At 45.2% G+C, this 18,460-nt stretch overlaps 1 protein-coding gene across 1 annotated transcript in view; it reads right to left on the bottom strand.

Annotated features, from left to right (window-relative positions):
- LOC138286546 (ester hydrolase C11orf54 homolog) overlaps positions 1–18,460 on the bottom strand; it is a 76,997-nt gene that overhangs the window by 53,334 nt on the left and 5,203 nt on the right. Inside the window, exons 2-5 of the mRNA XM_069226924.1 lie at positions 13,796–13,939; positions 11,778–11,876; positions 8,570–8,643; positions 5,751–5,852 (exon numbers count right to left, since the gene is read on the bottom strand). Of these exons, the coding sequence (XP_069083025.1) occupies positions 5,751–5,852; positions 8,570–8,643; positions 11,778–11,876; positions 13,796–13,853 (333 nt within the window). The 5' untranslated portion in view covers positions 13,854–13,939. The remainder of the gene's footprint in view (positions 1–5,750; positions 5,853–8,569; positions 8,644–11,777; positions 11,877–13,795; positions 13,940–18,460) is intronic.

Raw genomic sequence — 18,460 nt, 5'->3', positions numbered from 1 at the left:
TGTTGGATAATTGCTAGAACCCAAGTGTCTGTAGTGATTTTCTCCCATGCTCTGTAATAATGACCTATTCGTCCCCCCACTGGTGTTGTGTGGAGGGGGTGAGTGACATGTGAGTCACTGTTTAGTAGTAGGGGTTTTGGGGCTTTGGAATCTTCCTCTATTTCTAGGGAATTGCCCTCCTCTATATTGTCCCCGAAAACCTCCTCTATACTGTCCTTGGTAACTGGACGGTGTGGCTTGTGAGGTGCTGGCTTGTGTGCTTTGACCCCGAAACCCCCCTCGAAAGGGCGTTTTACGGAATGAGCTGTAATTCCCTCTGCTCTGCGGGGAGTAGAGTGCGCCCATGGCTTTGGCAGTGTCCGTATCTTTTTTGAGTTTCTCAATCGCTGTGTCCACTTCTGGACCGAACAGTTCTTTTTCATTAAAAGGCATATTGAGAACTGCTTGTTGAATCTCTGGTTTAAATCCAGACGTTCGGAGCCATGCATGCCTTCTGATAGTTACAGATGTATTAATTGTCCGTGCAGCTGTATCTGCAGCGTCCATGGAGGAGCGGATCTGGTTGTTGGAGATGGCCTGTCCCTCCTCAACCACTTGTTTTGCCCTATTTTGGAAGTCTTTGGGCAGATGTTCAATGAGATGTTGCATCTCGTCCCAGTGGGCTCTGTCATAGCGCGCAAGTAGTGCCTGGGAGTTCGCGATGCGCCACTGGTTTGCAGCTTGTGCTGCGACTCTTTTACCAGCTGCATCAAACTTGCGGCTTTCTTTATCTGGGGGTGGTGCATCTCCAGATGTGTGAGAGTTGGCCCTTTTCCTAGCTGCTCCTACAACAACAGAGTCTGGTGGCAGCTGTGTTGTGATGAAAGCCGGGTCTGTAGGAGGCGGCTTATACTTTTTTTCCACCCTTGGTGTGATTGCCCTACTTTTGACCGGGTCCTTAAATATGTCTTTTGCGTGCCGGAGCATACCAGGGAGCATAGGCAGGCTTTGGTAGGAGCTGTGGGTGGAGGAGAGTGTGTTGAACAGGAAATCATCCTCGACCTGTTCTGAGTGGAGGCTTACGTTGTGAAATTGTGCTGCTCTAGCCACCACCTGAGAGTACGCGGTGCTGTCTTCTGGTGGAGATGGTTTTGTAGGGTATGCCTCTGGGCTGTTATCTGACACTGGGGCGTCGTATAGGTCCCATGCGTCCTGGTCTTGGTCACCCTGGCTCATGGTGGTGTGAGCTGGGGAGTGTGATGGCGTTTGTGCTGGTGAAACGTTAATCACGGGCGGAGGAGAGGGTGGTGGTGTAACTCTTTTCACCACTTTTGGTTGTGGTGCTTGTTCCGTCTGGAACTCCAACCTTCTCTTTCTCCTAATGGGGGGAAGGGTGCTTATTTTTCCTGTCCCCTGCTGAATGAAGATACGCTTTTGCGTATGGTCCGCATCAGTTGCTTGTAGCTCTTCCTCAAACCTATGCTTCTGCATTTGGGAGGTTAGCGAGTGCTCTTCTGTATAAGAGCCTGAAGCTGGGTCGCTTGCAGTTTGTTTCGGCGTCGAAACTGTGTCTGCGTGTTTTTTCGGCTCCGAGGTGACTTTTTTCCTTTTCGGGGCCGAAACCTCTCGGCGTCGATCTGTTTCGGTGCCGCTGTCTCGGCGTCGAGCCGTGTCCACACCGGCATCTCGGTGTCGAGGCTTGTCTCCAGCACTTTCTCGGTCCCGAGAAGGCTGCGTGCCGGTGTCTCGACCGGAGTCGGACGATCTCGGCACTGTTTGGGCCTTTTTCGGTGCCGACGGTCGGTCACCGATTTTATGGGTTGAGCCATGGCCTGGTGGCAGTGGCGTCCCCTGGGCCTTGTAAATGTTTCTTTGTGTGGTTTTCGACGTCTTACTCACGGTTTGTGTATCGTCGAATCCTTCGGAGTCTGAGTCTTGGATCGAGAAGGTACCTTCTTCTTCCTGTTCCTCGAACTCCCGTCGGGCTGTCGGTGCGGACGCCATTTGAAGTCTTCTGGCTCGACGGTCTCGGAGTGTTTTTCGGGACCGGAACGCACGACAGGCCTCGCAGGTGTCTTCGCTGTGCTCAGGTGACAGGCACAGGTTGCAGACCAAGTGTTGGTCTGTGTAGGGGTATTTATTGTGGCATTTGGGGCAGAAACGGAACGGGGTCCGTTCCATCGGCGTTCTTCAGCACGCGGTCGGGCCGACCAGGCCCCGACGGAGGATCGAAAAATTACCCCGAAGGGCACCGGAGCTCTTCGATCTTCGATGCGGTGTTGAATGTAAGTATGCCGATCCCGAACGCAACAATACCGACGAAAATCTTCCGAAATTAACTATTTTTTCTGTTCCGAAACTCGGAGCGACAGGAACACGTCCGAACCCGATGGCGGAAAAAAAACAATCGAGGATGGAGTCGACGCCCATGCGCAATGGAGACAAAAGGAGGAGTCACTCGGTCCCGTGACTCGAAAGACTTCTTCGAAGAAAAACAACTTGTAACACTCCGGCCCAACACCAGATGGCGAGCTATTGCAGAACATGCATATCTACAGCGACAGATGCCATCGAACCTACAGTTTCTGTAACCAACATTAGGTAAGGCCACCTGAGGGTGCCCGAGGCCTTCTCGGTGTCAGGAGCAAGAGGCAGTGTCTTGTGTCTAGTGCAGTTTGGTCAAGCATAATCTATCAATATGAACTGCAACGCAGGTTGAGGAACATGTTCCTTCCCATATAAACCTATTCAACTTGCCAAGAACTTCTAAAAAGAATCTTTGTGAATAATCACCCCTCAAAACCCACAGTACAATCCTGCTTTAATAAACTGTAGTCAAGCAGGGAATAAATATCACTCTTTTCACATGGGATAAACTTAAGGCTCCACACAAGTAAATATCCCAAGCTTACATAAAATGGAAAGCCTTCCTGCAACACATAATGCATTTTAAACCTTACGAGAGAAAACAACAAGAAAGTGTACTTCTCTCTAATGGAGCAGGCAATGAAAGAGGAAGAAGAGAGCCTGGCTAGAATGTATAAAAACTTCACAAGTATTTTGCAGGAGAGTTTGTGATATATTTATGTTCTTCAAAGTGCCACAAAACATAGGAAATAAAAGACTTTATGGGTAATGCTAGCCTCCATGGCTTTAATAAAATCTAGATTCTCTCTTCATAACAACTGGAGAATCACAATTCTCTACCACGGGCAAACCATGTGGTTGCCACCTTTCTTTCGGCATATGGCTGGTTGTCTTTTACTATCGCCCACTGAAAGCCAGAAAAGGTCAACCAGCCTATCTTGCAGGGATTATAGTGCCAGTCCTCTGGTGGCAGTACCCCGCACCTGGCTTCTGATTGGGCTGATTCCCTTTTGTAGAGTCATCCTGAGTAGTGATGGTTGTGGGGAGGCAGTTTACACCCTCTCTGTTATAAGTACCTGGTTAGGTTCCTCAGGTCCATATACAGTTGCTGTAGCTGTCGGATTTTCTCTCCCTCACTTCTGGTGTCGGGTTTCCGGGGTCCAGCAGCTGCAGAGTCTTTTCTTTGGAGTTTTCTTCTTGCATAGCAAGTCCACTGCCCACAGGAGACTCAAGTCTTCTTCGAAGGCTGGATGAGTTGGCTTTCTGTGCAGGATCCTTCAAGGCCAGCAGACAGGCTGGGGGCCTGGGTCCAGGACAGCTGCTTCTTCTTCTCCGCTTCTGCAGGTGTAACTCTTCTTTGTCCTGGTCTTCCTAGGTTGTCGAAAGCTGCGTTCTAGGCTCAGGGGTGCCACCTAAATACTCAATTTAGGGGTGTTACAGGGAGTGCCAGGCGGTATATAATAGGCTGACAATCATTAGGGTGATGACCAGGGGCAGCTCCTTTGCAATGGCGAAGCAGAGTCGCCCCTCCCCCCCCCCCCCCGGCTCAGCCAGCAGCATGTGAAGGGAGGGGCACGGTTGGGTCACGGTTGGGGGGGGAGCGGTGGTGGGAGAGGAGAGAGTGCACCTAAATGTGCATGTGGGTTTGGCCGGCCGCCTCAGGCCAGCCAAACACACATGCGCACGTAGGTTTCTCCATCCCGGCTGTGTTGAACAGCCAGGCTGGAGAAACTGCACATGCCCCAGGGTTGTGTCTGAGCGGCAGTCCAAGCCGCTCAGACCAATCCTGACGTTGCTTTCATGCTAGCTTTAGCACCACATCGAGGGAAGAGGAGCGTTAGGCGGCAGGAGACAGTGACGTCCGTGAACGTAAGTTTATTTTATTTATTTATTTATTTTATTTTCACCCCCCACCTCCTTTCCTGCTGTCCCCCTCCCCTTGAGATTTGCAGCGGCTGCCGCTGGTGACTACACCTTTCTTATGACCACTTCCGCTGGGAAGTGGGCATCACCCTAACCCTAGTGGCCTAATTCCTTCCAAGCAAAATGGAGGAAATCAAAAATAGGGTCGCATTACAAAGGCGGCAAGGCCTTTGAAGCTCCCCGCCTTGGAATGTCCATCCTCCCTGGGAAAGGAGGTCACACCTCTGCCCAGAGCTGGCCTTTGTCTCAGGCCCCCAAGATCGCTGGCTCTCACCTTAGGGTGCCAGGGACACATCTGTGGTAGCTGAACTGGTCAGGACCAGTCAGTCAGCACACTAGTAACTTGTAAGTTTTCAGGAGGAACCTCTAAGGTGCCCTCTGTGTGCAATCTTTTAATAAATCCATCACTGGGACCAGTAAGGGTTTATTATTCCGAGATGTTTGATACCAAACATCCCAGGACTCGGAGAAGTCATCACATAGCTGGGGAACTTGTAATGACCAGTGTCCAGCACATGCATTCAAAATGGCTTCTCTGTGCACTTACTATGTCTCAGAACCAACAGAGATATAGCAGGGGCATATCTGCCCATGCAGATATACCCTCACATGTAATATAATGCACCTTGCCTTAGGACTGCAAGACCTGCTAGAGGGGTGGCTTGCATATACTACATGCAGTGTTTAGGGAACATGGCACATAGGCTGTAAGTCATGTTGTGTTTTCAATTTTAGGAGCACCTTGTCTTTAGTCTGCAATGGCAGTCTGCATAAGGTTGGTGCTGGGACCTCCATAGTGGCATATGTTGTGCTGCAGCTCTTGAGGGCCCTCTTCAGTACCCATGCCCTGGGTACCAGGGGTACCATTTACCATGGACTTGGTCGCTTGGGGATCAAGTGACCAGGTATGTTGTTTTTAGGGAAGGAACACTGGCATTGGGGACCTGGTTAGCAGGACCCCAGTGCACTGCAGTCAAAGTTGCATCTAAAAGCCAGGTAAAAAGTGTGTGTGGGGGTTAGTGCAGCCTCACCCGTCCTTTTGTCTTAACTTGCTGTTAGACAACCAGAGAGCCAGGGATGGTGCTTGTGCTGGTGCAGTTGCAGTCTTACCAAAGCCCACAAAAAAGAAGTGATAGCACTTTGAAAAAACGTATATCAACAGGGAGATAATCAGGCATATGATATTACAGTAACGTCTTCTCTACCTCCTGCTCTCCAGGTGGTGTGTACTTTAATGGTTGCCTGCCTGTGCTAATGGAGTTAAATTGGTGAATAACAGCCAGAGTTGTATTTAAAAATACTGGTGTGAGTTGGTGATCTTGTTGCCATTTGTTTGCTGAGAGACTGGTTTCTCTGTTTGGTGACTAGTTTAGTGCTAGCCACTATAATGAGAACTCAATGACGTTTGTTTAAAAAAAGTAACATTTTAAGACGATGTACATTTTAAGCACCCAGGAAGATAAGAAATACAGTTGACCAACCTCAGCATTTATTCCAATAGTCCGAAATGAAACAGCTCCAGCTCCAAGCATATACGCACCAGGTAGATCAATTTCCTTTGCTACTGTGTTGACGTCATAGATCTGAGTTAAAAAAAAAACACACAATAAAGAGTGAATGTCTCTATAGTGGTCCCAGTGTGTTTCAGCAAACCTTCTAGTAGTCCATAAAAAAACACATATCCAAATTGGTGTCTCAAAGTTGAATACTTATTAGTTATTAAGGGGCTTTATTTGTTATTGGGGCGGGGGGCCTTATACCAAGTCACAGGATAATGCACATTCATTTTTTAAACAATCAGATTTTTTGTCCTAATACACATTAAAGGATACACGTACTAAACTTTGCTCAGCAAAGAAGGAACTGGTTGAATCTTTTAGGGTTCAATTGCTTATTTCATGCATATCTTGTATTCTGGCAACAGGCTTTTCTAGCTGTGTCATCAATATAATATTATATATACAAAAAAGGGATTAAAGGTTGCCCCCCATCTGCAATTGGTTATTGCAAGTGTCATGTGCATGATGATCAGCCCACATTCTCAACCATTGGCGGACTATAGCTGTCAGTCAGGACATATGAAGTGTCACCATTTCTTTTGGCATACTGCCATTCCATTGGTCTGCTCCGATGAGTCCATATGGGGAAAAGTGTCCTATTTGTGTTTGTCCCCTTGTGGCTTCCTGTGCTGCTAGCTTTAATGATGGAGGACAGGAATACAGAGTTCGATATCAATGTGTTTACTTGCAGAGCATCGCTACCAGCCAAGACATTGCTACGGTGTCACTGTTTCTGGTCACAGTGACACGGGGAGGTTTCAAGAGCACAGGGGAATACCTACTGTGCAAGTGTTAGCAAGTTGCATTTAGAAGTCATACTTGCCTACGTTTCCTAGACTCAAAAACTGCTTTATTTCATTGTGAAAATTCTGAACCTTGTCCTGAGCACAGAGGTACATGGCTCACACATTGTATTCAAAATATAACTACAGAAAAAAACAGAACATTTAGCAAACAAATAAGAAATGAGATCATATAATTATAACATATAGTGTATGTGCCTTTGAAGCCGTAACCACATAAGTTTCATGCTGATTTCTTCATAAAGAATAATGATTACGCATCTTGTTTCACAGGGGTACATCTGCCCCAAGTCAAGCTGGCAACCACATCTCACTGGCATTGTATTATACTGTAGAATGCATTACGCACGTCATTACACTGGTAAGTATGCAGATAGCTGCAATTCACATCATGTTCCCAGTGGCTTTTTGGAAGTGCATAGCTGAAAGTGTGTGCTCTGCATCATTTTCTTATGTTGGAGGTGAAGTGCTTGAGGATAAAAGACAAGCTCCAATCATACTGTGGTGAAATGGTGGCTGAGCATAAGCGTGAGACATTGCAGAAAAGGTAGAAAGGTAAACATCACGCAATTCCATGTACTGAACTATTGAGGTTCTTAAAAGGTAACTGAAATTCAAGGAGGTTGTCAATTGTTCTTGTTCTTTTAGGATTCAAGTTCTAGAGCTTGACTGTCTGGTCTTCCTCCTCTGCAAGAATTTTTGGAGGAAGACACTGCTGACAGTGGTGTTAATCTAGAGTGTAGTTACCTCATATGGTAGTAGGCACACAGTACATGTTGGAAGGCCGGTCTAGTGCCGGGGAAGACAATGCACATTGCTTTCTAGGGAAAATGTCAAGCTACAGGAGTCAGTGTAATCACTGGAGAGCAGGTGGGATGCGGGGCTGGATATGTATGTTAAGGAGTTGTCTATGAGCTGTGTTTTGGATTGCCTTTAGCCTGAAAGAGGGGCCTCAAGATATAGGGCCTGATTACAACTTTGGAGGAAGGTGTTAATCCGTCCCAAATGTGACGGATATACCACCAGCCGTATTACGAGTCCATTATATTCTATGGAACTCGTAATATGGCTGGTGGTATATCCATCACATTTGGGACGGATTAACACCTCCTCCAAAGTTGTAATCAGGCCCATAGACCATTAGCGTAGTCAAGAGAGGAGAGCAATAAGGCAAGTGTGGCTTCTACTCACTGAAGGGAGTCCATAGGAAATCTCATTTGAAATTGAGGAAGTTAACCCCTTTGTTGTTACTGTTCAATTGCTGGTGTTTTTTCCACCACATATCTGCAAATGTTCTTGGGTGGGAAGCCACCAAGACGCTTCCTCGGGCAGACTGGAACTTTGAGGCAGTTGAGGATAACAGAGGGGCTAAGCTATGGCCTATTTATCAGTCAGATGATTCCTCCTGTGCTTTGAATCCAGGTGTTGTTCTATATGCTCTGGCCAAGAACACTAAAGAATCTTGAAAGACCTGATGAGGGACAGTATGGCACCAACACTTCACCATGTGCAGCAATATAGGTTTTATGTAGGCCACTCAGACTTGTTGTTACTACTAATGCGGCCTCTGCAATCTTTTCATTTTAAATCCCTTCCATCCCAGGGACAGATTAGCAGAGGTTACAATTGACAGCATGGTTACAAATGGTATGGGTTGGCTACATGTTGGGTATTTGTAGTACATAAGAAATGTCAAGATGAAAGTCATTCACCTGTACATCTTTGGTAATTTAGACAATAGTTTCTAAACACGTTATTTCACTTTTCTTGTTTTAAAGATCACTCAGTTATAATCACTCAGTTATCCTACAGTGTTCTTTTCTACAAAAACAATGTCATAAGGATTGACAGTATTTCCACAGTAAATGACATCCTCATTCTTGCCAGGGTGACAAAACACTTTTCATAAATCTAGTATTGCATAGGATAACTCATCACCTTGTCAATGCAGGCAACGGGAACAAGGTTTTTAACACCACCCACATCTGCTATTCTGGGCTTGCCACAAATGCCTGGAACAAATATGAAAGATAAAGGATTAAACAACGAGTTGGCAAAAAGAGAAATATAAAACTGCTGTTCTCACTTCAATATTATTCGGTTACACCCAGTTTATTCCTTTAATCTCAAAAGGAAATTTACCTTTTTCTGAGAAAAGGAGAACTGGCAGGTGCCTAGTTCCCCTCCTCTTGCACTTTATGCTCTGTTAGATGAGAAGTGTTAGGAGTCAGACAGCCCTGTCACAGAACATCCTCTCTGCAGGTGATTATAAAGGAGCACCCCACCCTTGTACAAATGAATCAAAAGCCACACACAATGATTGGTATATTACAATTATATGATTATTTATTATGTGATACTTATCTACATAACAAGTGTATCAGGATGGTCCGAATTATTATAAACTCTCATCAGATAATATGTAAATTAAGGCAAACGTCAAGAAAACCAGAATCATATTTCATCACACAACCCTTATCTGTTAGGCTATTCCGTATTCAAATTGTTTAAAGTAGCTTCAGACACCCAAACTTAATGGCTGTGCTAGTTCAAAAAGTTCTGCTATGCCAAGCCAAGCACAATTTCCCCACACACCTTATTCTTTCATCAGGTTAGCAGTCGGAATTTAGGGCCACGTGTATGAAAGTTTGAAATAGTGAGACCCTCTTTGCAATTTTGTGCAAATCACAAATAGGAAATCGCTATTTCAAATGTATGAAAAATTCTGAGTTTCATTTGCGATTCCCAGTGCGTAGCAAATAGACCTACCAAGAATATAAATGAGGTAGGTCTCGGGTTGCAACCCTTTGGGAATCGCTAAAATCACAGGGATAGCGGCATGCTGGGGTCAACAGCCATGTCTGTGATTGCTTCTAAATAAAGTAATCTTTTTTTTTTTTTTTAAATACAGCACGTTTACCTTAAAGGAAAATTTGATGTGTTTAAAAAAAAAAAAAAAGTTTTCTTTTTTTACGACTAGGCAGTGGTCTGAGGGACCACTGCGCGCTCTTAAAAAATGCTTTTACAAACATTCACAAAGGGGATCCCACCCCCTTTATGAATGGGTTACCACCAATTTAAAATTGGTGGTAAAATGCAAATATTTTGCGGCCGTATTTCAATGGCAAAACATTCATACATACCATTGTGATTCGGTATTAGCAAGGGACGCCCTCAACACACCCCTTCCCGACTCTGGATCACAAACCCAAACTGAGATTCACTAACAGTCTACCGAGTCACTATTTGGGTTTGGTACATGTCAAAATGCCTTTTTGCTGTTGCAAACAGGCAGAATCTGTGAATCGGCCCATTTGTGACCTCAAAAAGGCTTCGTACATGTGGCCCTTAGCCCTTCAGCATCTCCCCATAGCAACTGGTCTGTGCCTCGCCAGTGGTACCTTAACTACCTTTATACTAATAGCATTTTGTGAAGGTGAAGTGCTAGATTATTATTGTTGTTATATTTTCCAAATCAAACCTATGTGCATGTACTTTCTGTTTAGAAAGTTTTATGCAGATTTGGGAGTGAGACAAATGTATTTCTAATGATTCCACACCCTATTTCCATAGATCCTGTGCACTGCAGGGACAAGGTGACTTGGCACATGTGAAGTGATGATGCCACTGTTAATGTGACGTGTTATCACCAATAATAATAGAATCGGGGATATTGTGTGTGATCATGAACAGTGAACAGGGTGTTGAATCTTTCAGCCAGGCCATACACTAAGTGGACCTCTTCCCCAATTAAGGAATGTACATTGGTTTATTCCTATCTGCACTGCTATACCTTTCCAAAGAATGCAGACTGAAACAAGGCTGAGTTTACACGGGTACATCACTAGATGTCTAAATGAGCAATCGTGTATCATTTCAGTGATGTCATTATTATTCCAGTGTTGTTGTGTGATCTGTGAAGTCAGTGATATCATCATCTATGATATCATCTGTGACATCAGATATGAATTCATGAGTAGTACTTCGGGGGGAATTTTTGGTTGTGTGTTTTGCCATTTCTGGCAAATTTCAGTCGTCTGCATGTACTGTAAGCATAACGTAACATCAACATAAAGATTTAGGGAATGTCTGTGTTTATGTATAACATGTTAATTTCAAAGAACCATAACTTGGTCTTACCAAATTTCCTCTGTGAGTTTTTCGTTTCTTTAGTGATAAGATTTGCGTCCTAACCAAAGTAAGACCTCACTGTGTACAGTGGAATCTGAGAACAGGGTTTAATTAGCACCCGGCAAACCTGCACCTATCCCTGTTATGGTGAGGCATTTATTTTATGTAACCATAACATCCCATCAATTGAGGTTTTTAGGGGAATGCCTATGTTTTTAGCATCAAATAATATTTGTGCTTCTGAGTAAAGAACCACAACCACCCACAAATGAACCTGTCTGTGCGTTTTTGTGCAACAGTGTAATGCTGTCCCCCCACCGTTTACAAAAAAAATCATCACCCTACACCCCCAAAAGACACACACATTTTTCACAGCTATTCAATAAAATTATCAGCATTGACCAAATTTAACAAGTCAAACGGAGCAAATATATTCAGTAATCCCTTTATAAAATGAAATTACATACATGATTGCCAAAGTTCTAACAGCAGCCAGGTCTCCCTAAAAGTGCAAAAGTATCCACAATGTTGGCCTTGATCAGAAATGGGGGGAAAGGGACTTTGAGCGTAATATTCAGACCTTACCCCCCCATCCCCTCCAACTTTAACATCTACTCCCAACCAGAACATAACTGGCAAAACCTATCACTGATGACCCATTAAAGAATGGCTCATTGTGACTGTTTTCTTTCATTAAAAACACAGCACTGTTTCCAGCATGACGTGTGTCCCTCTTCTGCAACAGCACAATAAATGCTGCTCCTGGCACCCATCGACAATGGACCCCCAGGGGGCACGCCCTACAATTTAAAGACCTCTGGTGTAGACAAAAAGAAAAATGAATAAACAGATAGATCCATTTGCGACTGATTCCACACTTCGGATAACATGAACTCCTATCAAGCAGTAGAGGCGATGACAAAATTTGAGTGGCCCATCTGTGGCAACACTGCATTAAAAGGCAATGATCAGTACTGGATTTGAGTATGTACGTTTCAAAGCTTTAATGCCTTACCTTTAACAGGAAAAGTAAACGGCCTCTGCGTAAGATCAGGGCAATCGACAACTGAGACCTGCACATCAGCAAAATTGTTCTTCAATCCTTTCTGTAGAACTTGAAGATTTGAATAACGCAAAGCAAAAACAAAAATTGTAAATTAAAAGCACTGAAAACATTGCTGAAATGTTGCAACACTTTAAATATGACGAACACCTGAATTTCAGAGAGAAGGATCACCATGCAGTGGAACAAGCTGTACCGGTTTCAAAACATGAAATACAATATCAAAGAGTGTTTACGTGTCTCAAACTCACTGTAGACAGACAAATCCAGGTTCATTGCAAGTAAATACATACAGGGAATCACCTGGCGACACTAGGCCATCAGAATCAAAAGCCCCAAAAGGAGACAAACCGTAAGGTTAACTTCTCCATCAAGGTGACATTCACTGAATTCATAAACTGTGATTATCTCTCCTAGGCAGGATCCCAGAATACTTTTGTAAAAGAGGCCAAACTTGATTTTTTTTCTGTATAATGTGCTCGAAAGGCTAGTTTCTATTCACTTTTTCATTGGTTTTTAATAGTGCTCTTTGTTGAATTTTATTAGGGTAAGCGGAATTAACCATGACTTGACTTCCGTTCTGTGAAGAGAAATAAAATAAAATGGAAATGGGGACGAAAGGTAATACCTTTCCTTTCGGTAAAATAACTTGGCTGTCCATTAAGGCATCTACGGAGGGCCTACACTCCACAGCATGCAGTGAAACAACTCTTTGAGCTCAGTTCGTATTGTTAGCTGGTCCGGGCAGATAGATATTACGCATTAAACTCGGATTCCATCACTGGGGCTGTTCTCTGGAGTAGGTGTGTTTATAAACTGAAAGAGATATCAATGATCAAGAACTAGGAGTTCGGGTAACTTCTTCTAAATCAGAATACCAGTCATTTCTTCTACCCTAGGCTGTAGGAGAACTATAGCCCTGCAAAATGGCTCAGTGAGGAAAACTGTTACTGCTCACAGCTGCTATGGTCTGCAGGTCACGTGTTTGAATCTCAGCAACATCCTCGTAAGGATCCTTCTAAGGTGGGCAAATTGAGTACCATTACAATGGGTAATAATAACACCTGTTATTTACAGCCCCTATGTGTAGGGGAAAGAAGTGTGTGAAGCTTTATATTAAAATACATTATATTATTAAGATTATAATGGAAGGATCAGTGGTAAAGGGACACTGGAGTGTTGCCACCTTCTCCCTGACCTACCCTCTTAGGTGAAATGACGTGGTGTCTCATAGAGGTAGGGCGACAGGTGGAAACAGTAAGGCAAGTTAGCAGGCTCATCCAAGTACATTTTTGGAGGCCACGGCTGATAAGGCACTGCTGGTGCAGTCAAAGGCTAGGATTAACAAGAGGCAAATGGACACATTGACAACAACCTAATAAAATGCCCAGGTCAAGAGTGGGGGAGAACTAATACTATTGGTTGATGAGGACTTCTCAGCAGAAAAGCCACGGTGGAATAATCTGTCAATGGGGTGGCATAAAGGTGATCGATCCCCTGGGAGATTAAATCAGTCCAGAGGGTTTGCAGAGAAATATTACAATTGAATGCCATAGTTTGATCCAACCACCAAACCGGAGATTGAACCAATCCTTCTTCCTCTTTGGCTTTTAGCTTTCACTCGACTCTAGCATCTCCTCCAGTGGCTTCAACCAAATATGTAACCACATTAGGTTCTGGACCACTCGTGGGACTCTAATCTGTGCAATCTAGGGTGAGTATTTGAGCCCCATCGCTTTAAAAATTGCTGACAGTCACTGCATGATGTCCAAACAACAGACCTTGTTTACTCCTCTCTCCCACACAAAAGTAACGTTCACTAAATATCATCAATTTATTCCTACCTAAAACACCAGCAACCCTCAATAATGACAAATGCCTTGGCTAGATTAGTATTACAGCTCAGAAGAAATAGAGTTGTCTTTGTATTTTATTAAAGAGAAAGTATTATGGGGCTGAAAGTTTCTCACCCTCTGCGAGCTCCTCTAGGCTTGGCACATGCAAAGTAAGGGTCACAGTGTCTGACATTCTGCAAATGGAAGGCTGGAACCGTGAGCCGGACAATGGACACCGTCTTCAAGCAGATTCAGAGGACACCTGTGCCCCTTGCTGATCTGTTGGTAAATAAAAACAGTATGGTTAAATAATTACTTGAACACACGTTTTTGGGTTTGTAGGTCCTGCCTGTGGGTACAAAGTGTAACACTGTGATAAATATTAACTACCAAAAGCAGTCCCTGGTGGCATGCAAGCTGTCATGTGATTTGGCGAAAGCTTGAACTTGGCCAAAAATATTCTGTGATCCTTTCTTGTGTTTATGTGAGAGGAAATACTCAGCCGAACAGTGATTCAATAATGCCTTTATCTGGGAGACAAGTTGTTTCCATAAATGAATAATTCACAACAAACAGCATATTGACTAATTGGCTTGAAATAAAATGGTCATTGCTACTGAACATTTAGAACCCAGTTGTTAAAGGCTTTTGTGCACCCAAGTTCAACCTAAGGGCGCAAAAACTTAAGAGTGAAAAAAAATCACATGTATAGTGGAATTTCCGTGTGCACCCCTCTAATAGTAGGTGTTGGGTCCACTTGTAAGGGTTTCTAGGTATTCATGGACATTTTCTAGGCAGTTTCCCATCCTAGTACCGCCTGAAAATGTATTTCAAACAAGAACAGGAGTACATGCATTTAGACTGTCACCATGAGAAATCAATATGAACTAAGACTTCCAATGTAGATGGGAGACTCCTCATTTTTTTTAAACACAAATAGCTTAGTTGTAGTTTTCTTCTGCTTAAAAATACTTTCCACCTTATAGCAAGTTAATGAGAAAAATAAATTCCCCAGACATTTTAACAAAGTTCCCTATTACCGGTTTCAAAACGTTGGCAGGTGTGTAAGTTACAATAGTCACGTCAAAAAGTATCCCCCAAATTGTAAATGGCTTTCGGGAAAGTTCTTTTTCCAGGATACAGTTCAGCGCCCAATTCCTGGCATGTTTGACTAGAGCAGTAATCTTCAAATTGTGGGGTGCCCACGCTTTAAGAGTACACGAAGGGAGATTCTAGAGGCAAGAGAGTAGTTAGAATGAGACAGAGTTACCCACGTCACAAGTTTTTAATAGCAATTACCACTAAGCAATGTTCATATCATGGAAAACACCTCTCCAGAATGGTCAAACAGCATCATGAATGTACAGTAGAAATTATATTGCGCAAATGTCACCAAAACATCTGAAAAGCACATAAAAATGAAGCACTCCCTGCCTCTTTACATGCCAAGCCTCTGGGACCACATAAAGGGACTCTAGCGCTCCTTTCGGGCTAAATGGAGCCCTAACCGGCTTCGCAGGTACAGGGCCTCCGATGAGGGTCCCCTTCTGCCTGGTGAGTCGTCTTTCAGTGTGAGGGAGAGGGGAAGGGCACACCCCCTTCTTTCCAATGGGGAGATCTCTCTCCAGTCAGCCACAAACTTCGCAAAAATGCCACAACTTTGTTATTGCCCCCGGAGGCCACGACCTGCTCTCGCGGGGACAGGAAAAGATCTCCTGACCTACAAGTGCATAGAGCTCACCTGCTCCTCATGCAGGGACCTGGGATGAGGGACTTACCCTCAACTCCCTGGGTCCTGTTCGTGGGGTACCCCTCCTCGGATGGGGGTCACCGTGCAACACACTCTCTGCCGGGTGGGGCCTCTGCTGAGACTTCCTCGCCACCCGGTGAGAGGCTCAGGCAGTCTCTCGCACCTCAGGTGACCACGCGTCTCCACCGAGCGCAATGCACCAGTGTTGCAGACCCTCGGGCGGCCCAGCGAGCAGGAGGGACCACCGATGAGGTTTTCTTCTGTCCTGGCTGCTGCTCCTTCGCACCTTCACTCGCCCGCACCCGATCTGGTGCTCAAGTGACTCAAAGTGGTCGTCCTGGGCCGCAGCAGTGATTTTCCAGCAAACAGTGTCTGCCGGTGCTCCGGGGGCATGCTCCTGCGAACTCCTGTGCCCTTGGGGCACCGGTGAGGGGTACTCTTCGCGATCCTTCAGATTTGGCCGACCCACCCGGGGCGGGGTGGTGATTTTTCCAGGCAGCCGGTGGCGGAGCTCAGAACGCACTTCTTTTGCAAAAAACATTAAGTGTTCAGAACGCACTTCTCCTGCAACAAATAAAGTTCTCAGAACACGCTTCTGTCCACAAAAGTAAAGTGCTCGGAACGCGCTTCTGCTCCATAGAAAAAGTGCTCAGAATGCACTTCAGCACCACAAAGTAGCACTCCTCCTGCACCACCTCAGCACAGGGAAAAAGCCCCTGGAGACAGTGAGAGGGAGCACGGGGCAGGACGGCCCAAGCAAGCAGGCCAGCACAAAGAGTTGCAGTCCGTGGCTGTTCCTCCTAGTGACCCAGCAGGTCACAGGTCAGCACAACAGCAGTAGTCCAAGGTGGTTCCTGGTGAGTTCCTCCAGCAGCATCCTGTGTCCAGTTCAGTAGTCCATTAGTGTCCCTCTTTCATGGGAAAACCCCCCTTTACTTATACTCAGTTTTGCACAAGCTTTTACAAAAGTGGGAGAAGAGGTTGCAAACAGTTCCAACTGGTTCTAGGGGAGTCCCCTCCCCCCTCCAGCACAGGCTCCAGACATCAGTTAGGGGTAAGCAAGCCCTTTGCGTGAGGACAGGGCACAGCCTTTCCAGATGCAGGTGTGCCCTGCCTCTCCTTCTCTCAGCCAGGAAGACCATTCAATATGTGACACATCCACCCTCCCTGTGTATAGGCTGTCTGAAAAGTATGCACAAAGCCCATCTGTCACTCTGCCCCAGACATATATTGGAGTAAAGCTGCAAAACACCAGAGTCATAAGCACAGAGAACTGCCCACTTTCTAGAAGTGGCATTTCTATAATGGTAATAAAAATTCCACCTACACCAGTAAGCAGCATTTTTCACTACCATTACAACCATACAAAACATGCCTAAGCTACCCCTCATGAATCAGACAATACCCGCTAGACATAAGGCAGGGCATTTCTAAAGCAATCCTGTGAGCAAGGCAGCACTCACAGCAGTGAGAAACCAAATAGGCTGTTTGTCACTACCAGGACAGACCACACAACCAGGCACACGTCCTGCCTCTTACATGAACAGGACCCTGCCTATAGGGCTAGCTACAGCCTACCTTAGGGGTGACTTAAATGTGGTAAAAGGGAAGTTCTAGACCTGGCAAGTAAATTTAGATAGCAGACCCCTGTGGCAGTAACTGCACACGCAGGCCCTGCGCTAACAGGCATGAGATATGTTTGAAAGGCTACTTCTGTGGGTGGCGCAGGCCCACTAGTAGCATTTAATTTATAGGCCCTAAGTATAGAAATACCACTGTACAAGGGACTTACAGGTAAATTAAATGTGCCAATCAGGTGTAAGCCAATCATACCAAGTTTAAAAGGGAGAGCACCTGCACTTTAGTACTGATCAGCAGTGATAACGTGCTCAGAGTCCTAGACTGATTATATCACATGTAATGTGTAGGGACGGAAAAGTCCTCTACATTGTAATAGACATGCACCCCTACCCTAAGTGACCAACTGTACTGATCTCTGGATCCCAAATGCAGATTTTTGTTGTCCTAGACAAACGCGGATCATGCATGTTTGCCATGACATAGGTCTGCCTCACGGATTGCGGTCCTGTTGGACCGGGAAGGGAGGCCAAAGCGCTACCCTGATGGTAGTGGAAAGCTACTGCATTCACCAGGACTTAAGCAGCATGAGTAGGCTGGTGGCAACATACTGTGTAGAGATCACAAGGAGTGAACAGGCCTACATCACAGTGGTGCTAAGTGCTGCACAGCGTAGAAATCGAATATCTCTACTGGATGTATGTGTGCCTCTGGAGGGTACAATACAAGGATACTACAGTACTGAGCAGTGCGTGTGGTGAAAACATGTGCTGGAGCTGCATGTAACTATAAAATGTACAGTATATGAAGGACACAGTGCTATGCAGCGTGTGCAGGATAAATGCATGTGCTGTGTGTATGTGTACCTGTGTGAAGCCAAATTCATGAAGGATGCAGTGTATGCATGTTAAGTGCATATTCTGGATGTATCTGTGCCTCAGAGTGGTACAATATAAAAAGGATACAGTGCTGGGCAGTGCATGCCTGTTAAATGCAGGTGCTGGATCTATATGTGCCTATGAGTGGTACAGTACATGGAGAATACTGTACTGTGCAATGTATACATGTACTGGGTGTATGTGTGCCTGTGAATGGAGGGCCCTGGGTTCCATTTTGGGAGACACAGGCCTACATGATGAAACACTGAAACAGGGGAGACAGATATCCTACACATATTTGTGGATTACTGCGTTCCTATAAGCTTGGTGGCCCAGAAACCTGTGAGAGATCACAAGTAAGGGGCCTGCAAACATCTCAGGAGGGAGATGGGGCTGATAAGGGAATCATAAAGAGGAGGGCAAGGGGGCCTGGCCTAACCTTTTGATGCACATATCACTGTGGCTGACACCCAGGTGTGAGCTCTAGTCACTCCCATGGCCTGTGTTGTGGGACTATCAGCTTTGGAAACATTCTTGCAGGGATAGACTGATTTTCAAGAGAAAGATGGAGCAGAGGAATAGTCACATCAAAAG

The sequence above is a fragment of the Pleurodeles waltl genome, chromosome 3_2 (genome assembly GCF_031143425.1).
Source record: "Pleurodeles waltl isolate 20211129_DDA chromosome 3_2, aPleWal1.hap1.20221129, whole genome shotgun sequence".
Classification (NCBI taxonomy): Eukaryota; Metazoa; Chordata; class Amphibia; order Caudata; family Salamandridae; genus Pleurodeles; species Pleurodeles waltl.
Note: the sequence above shows the minus strand (reverse complement) of the source record. Positions and strands in the feature narration are given on the sequence as shown.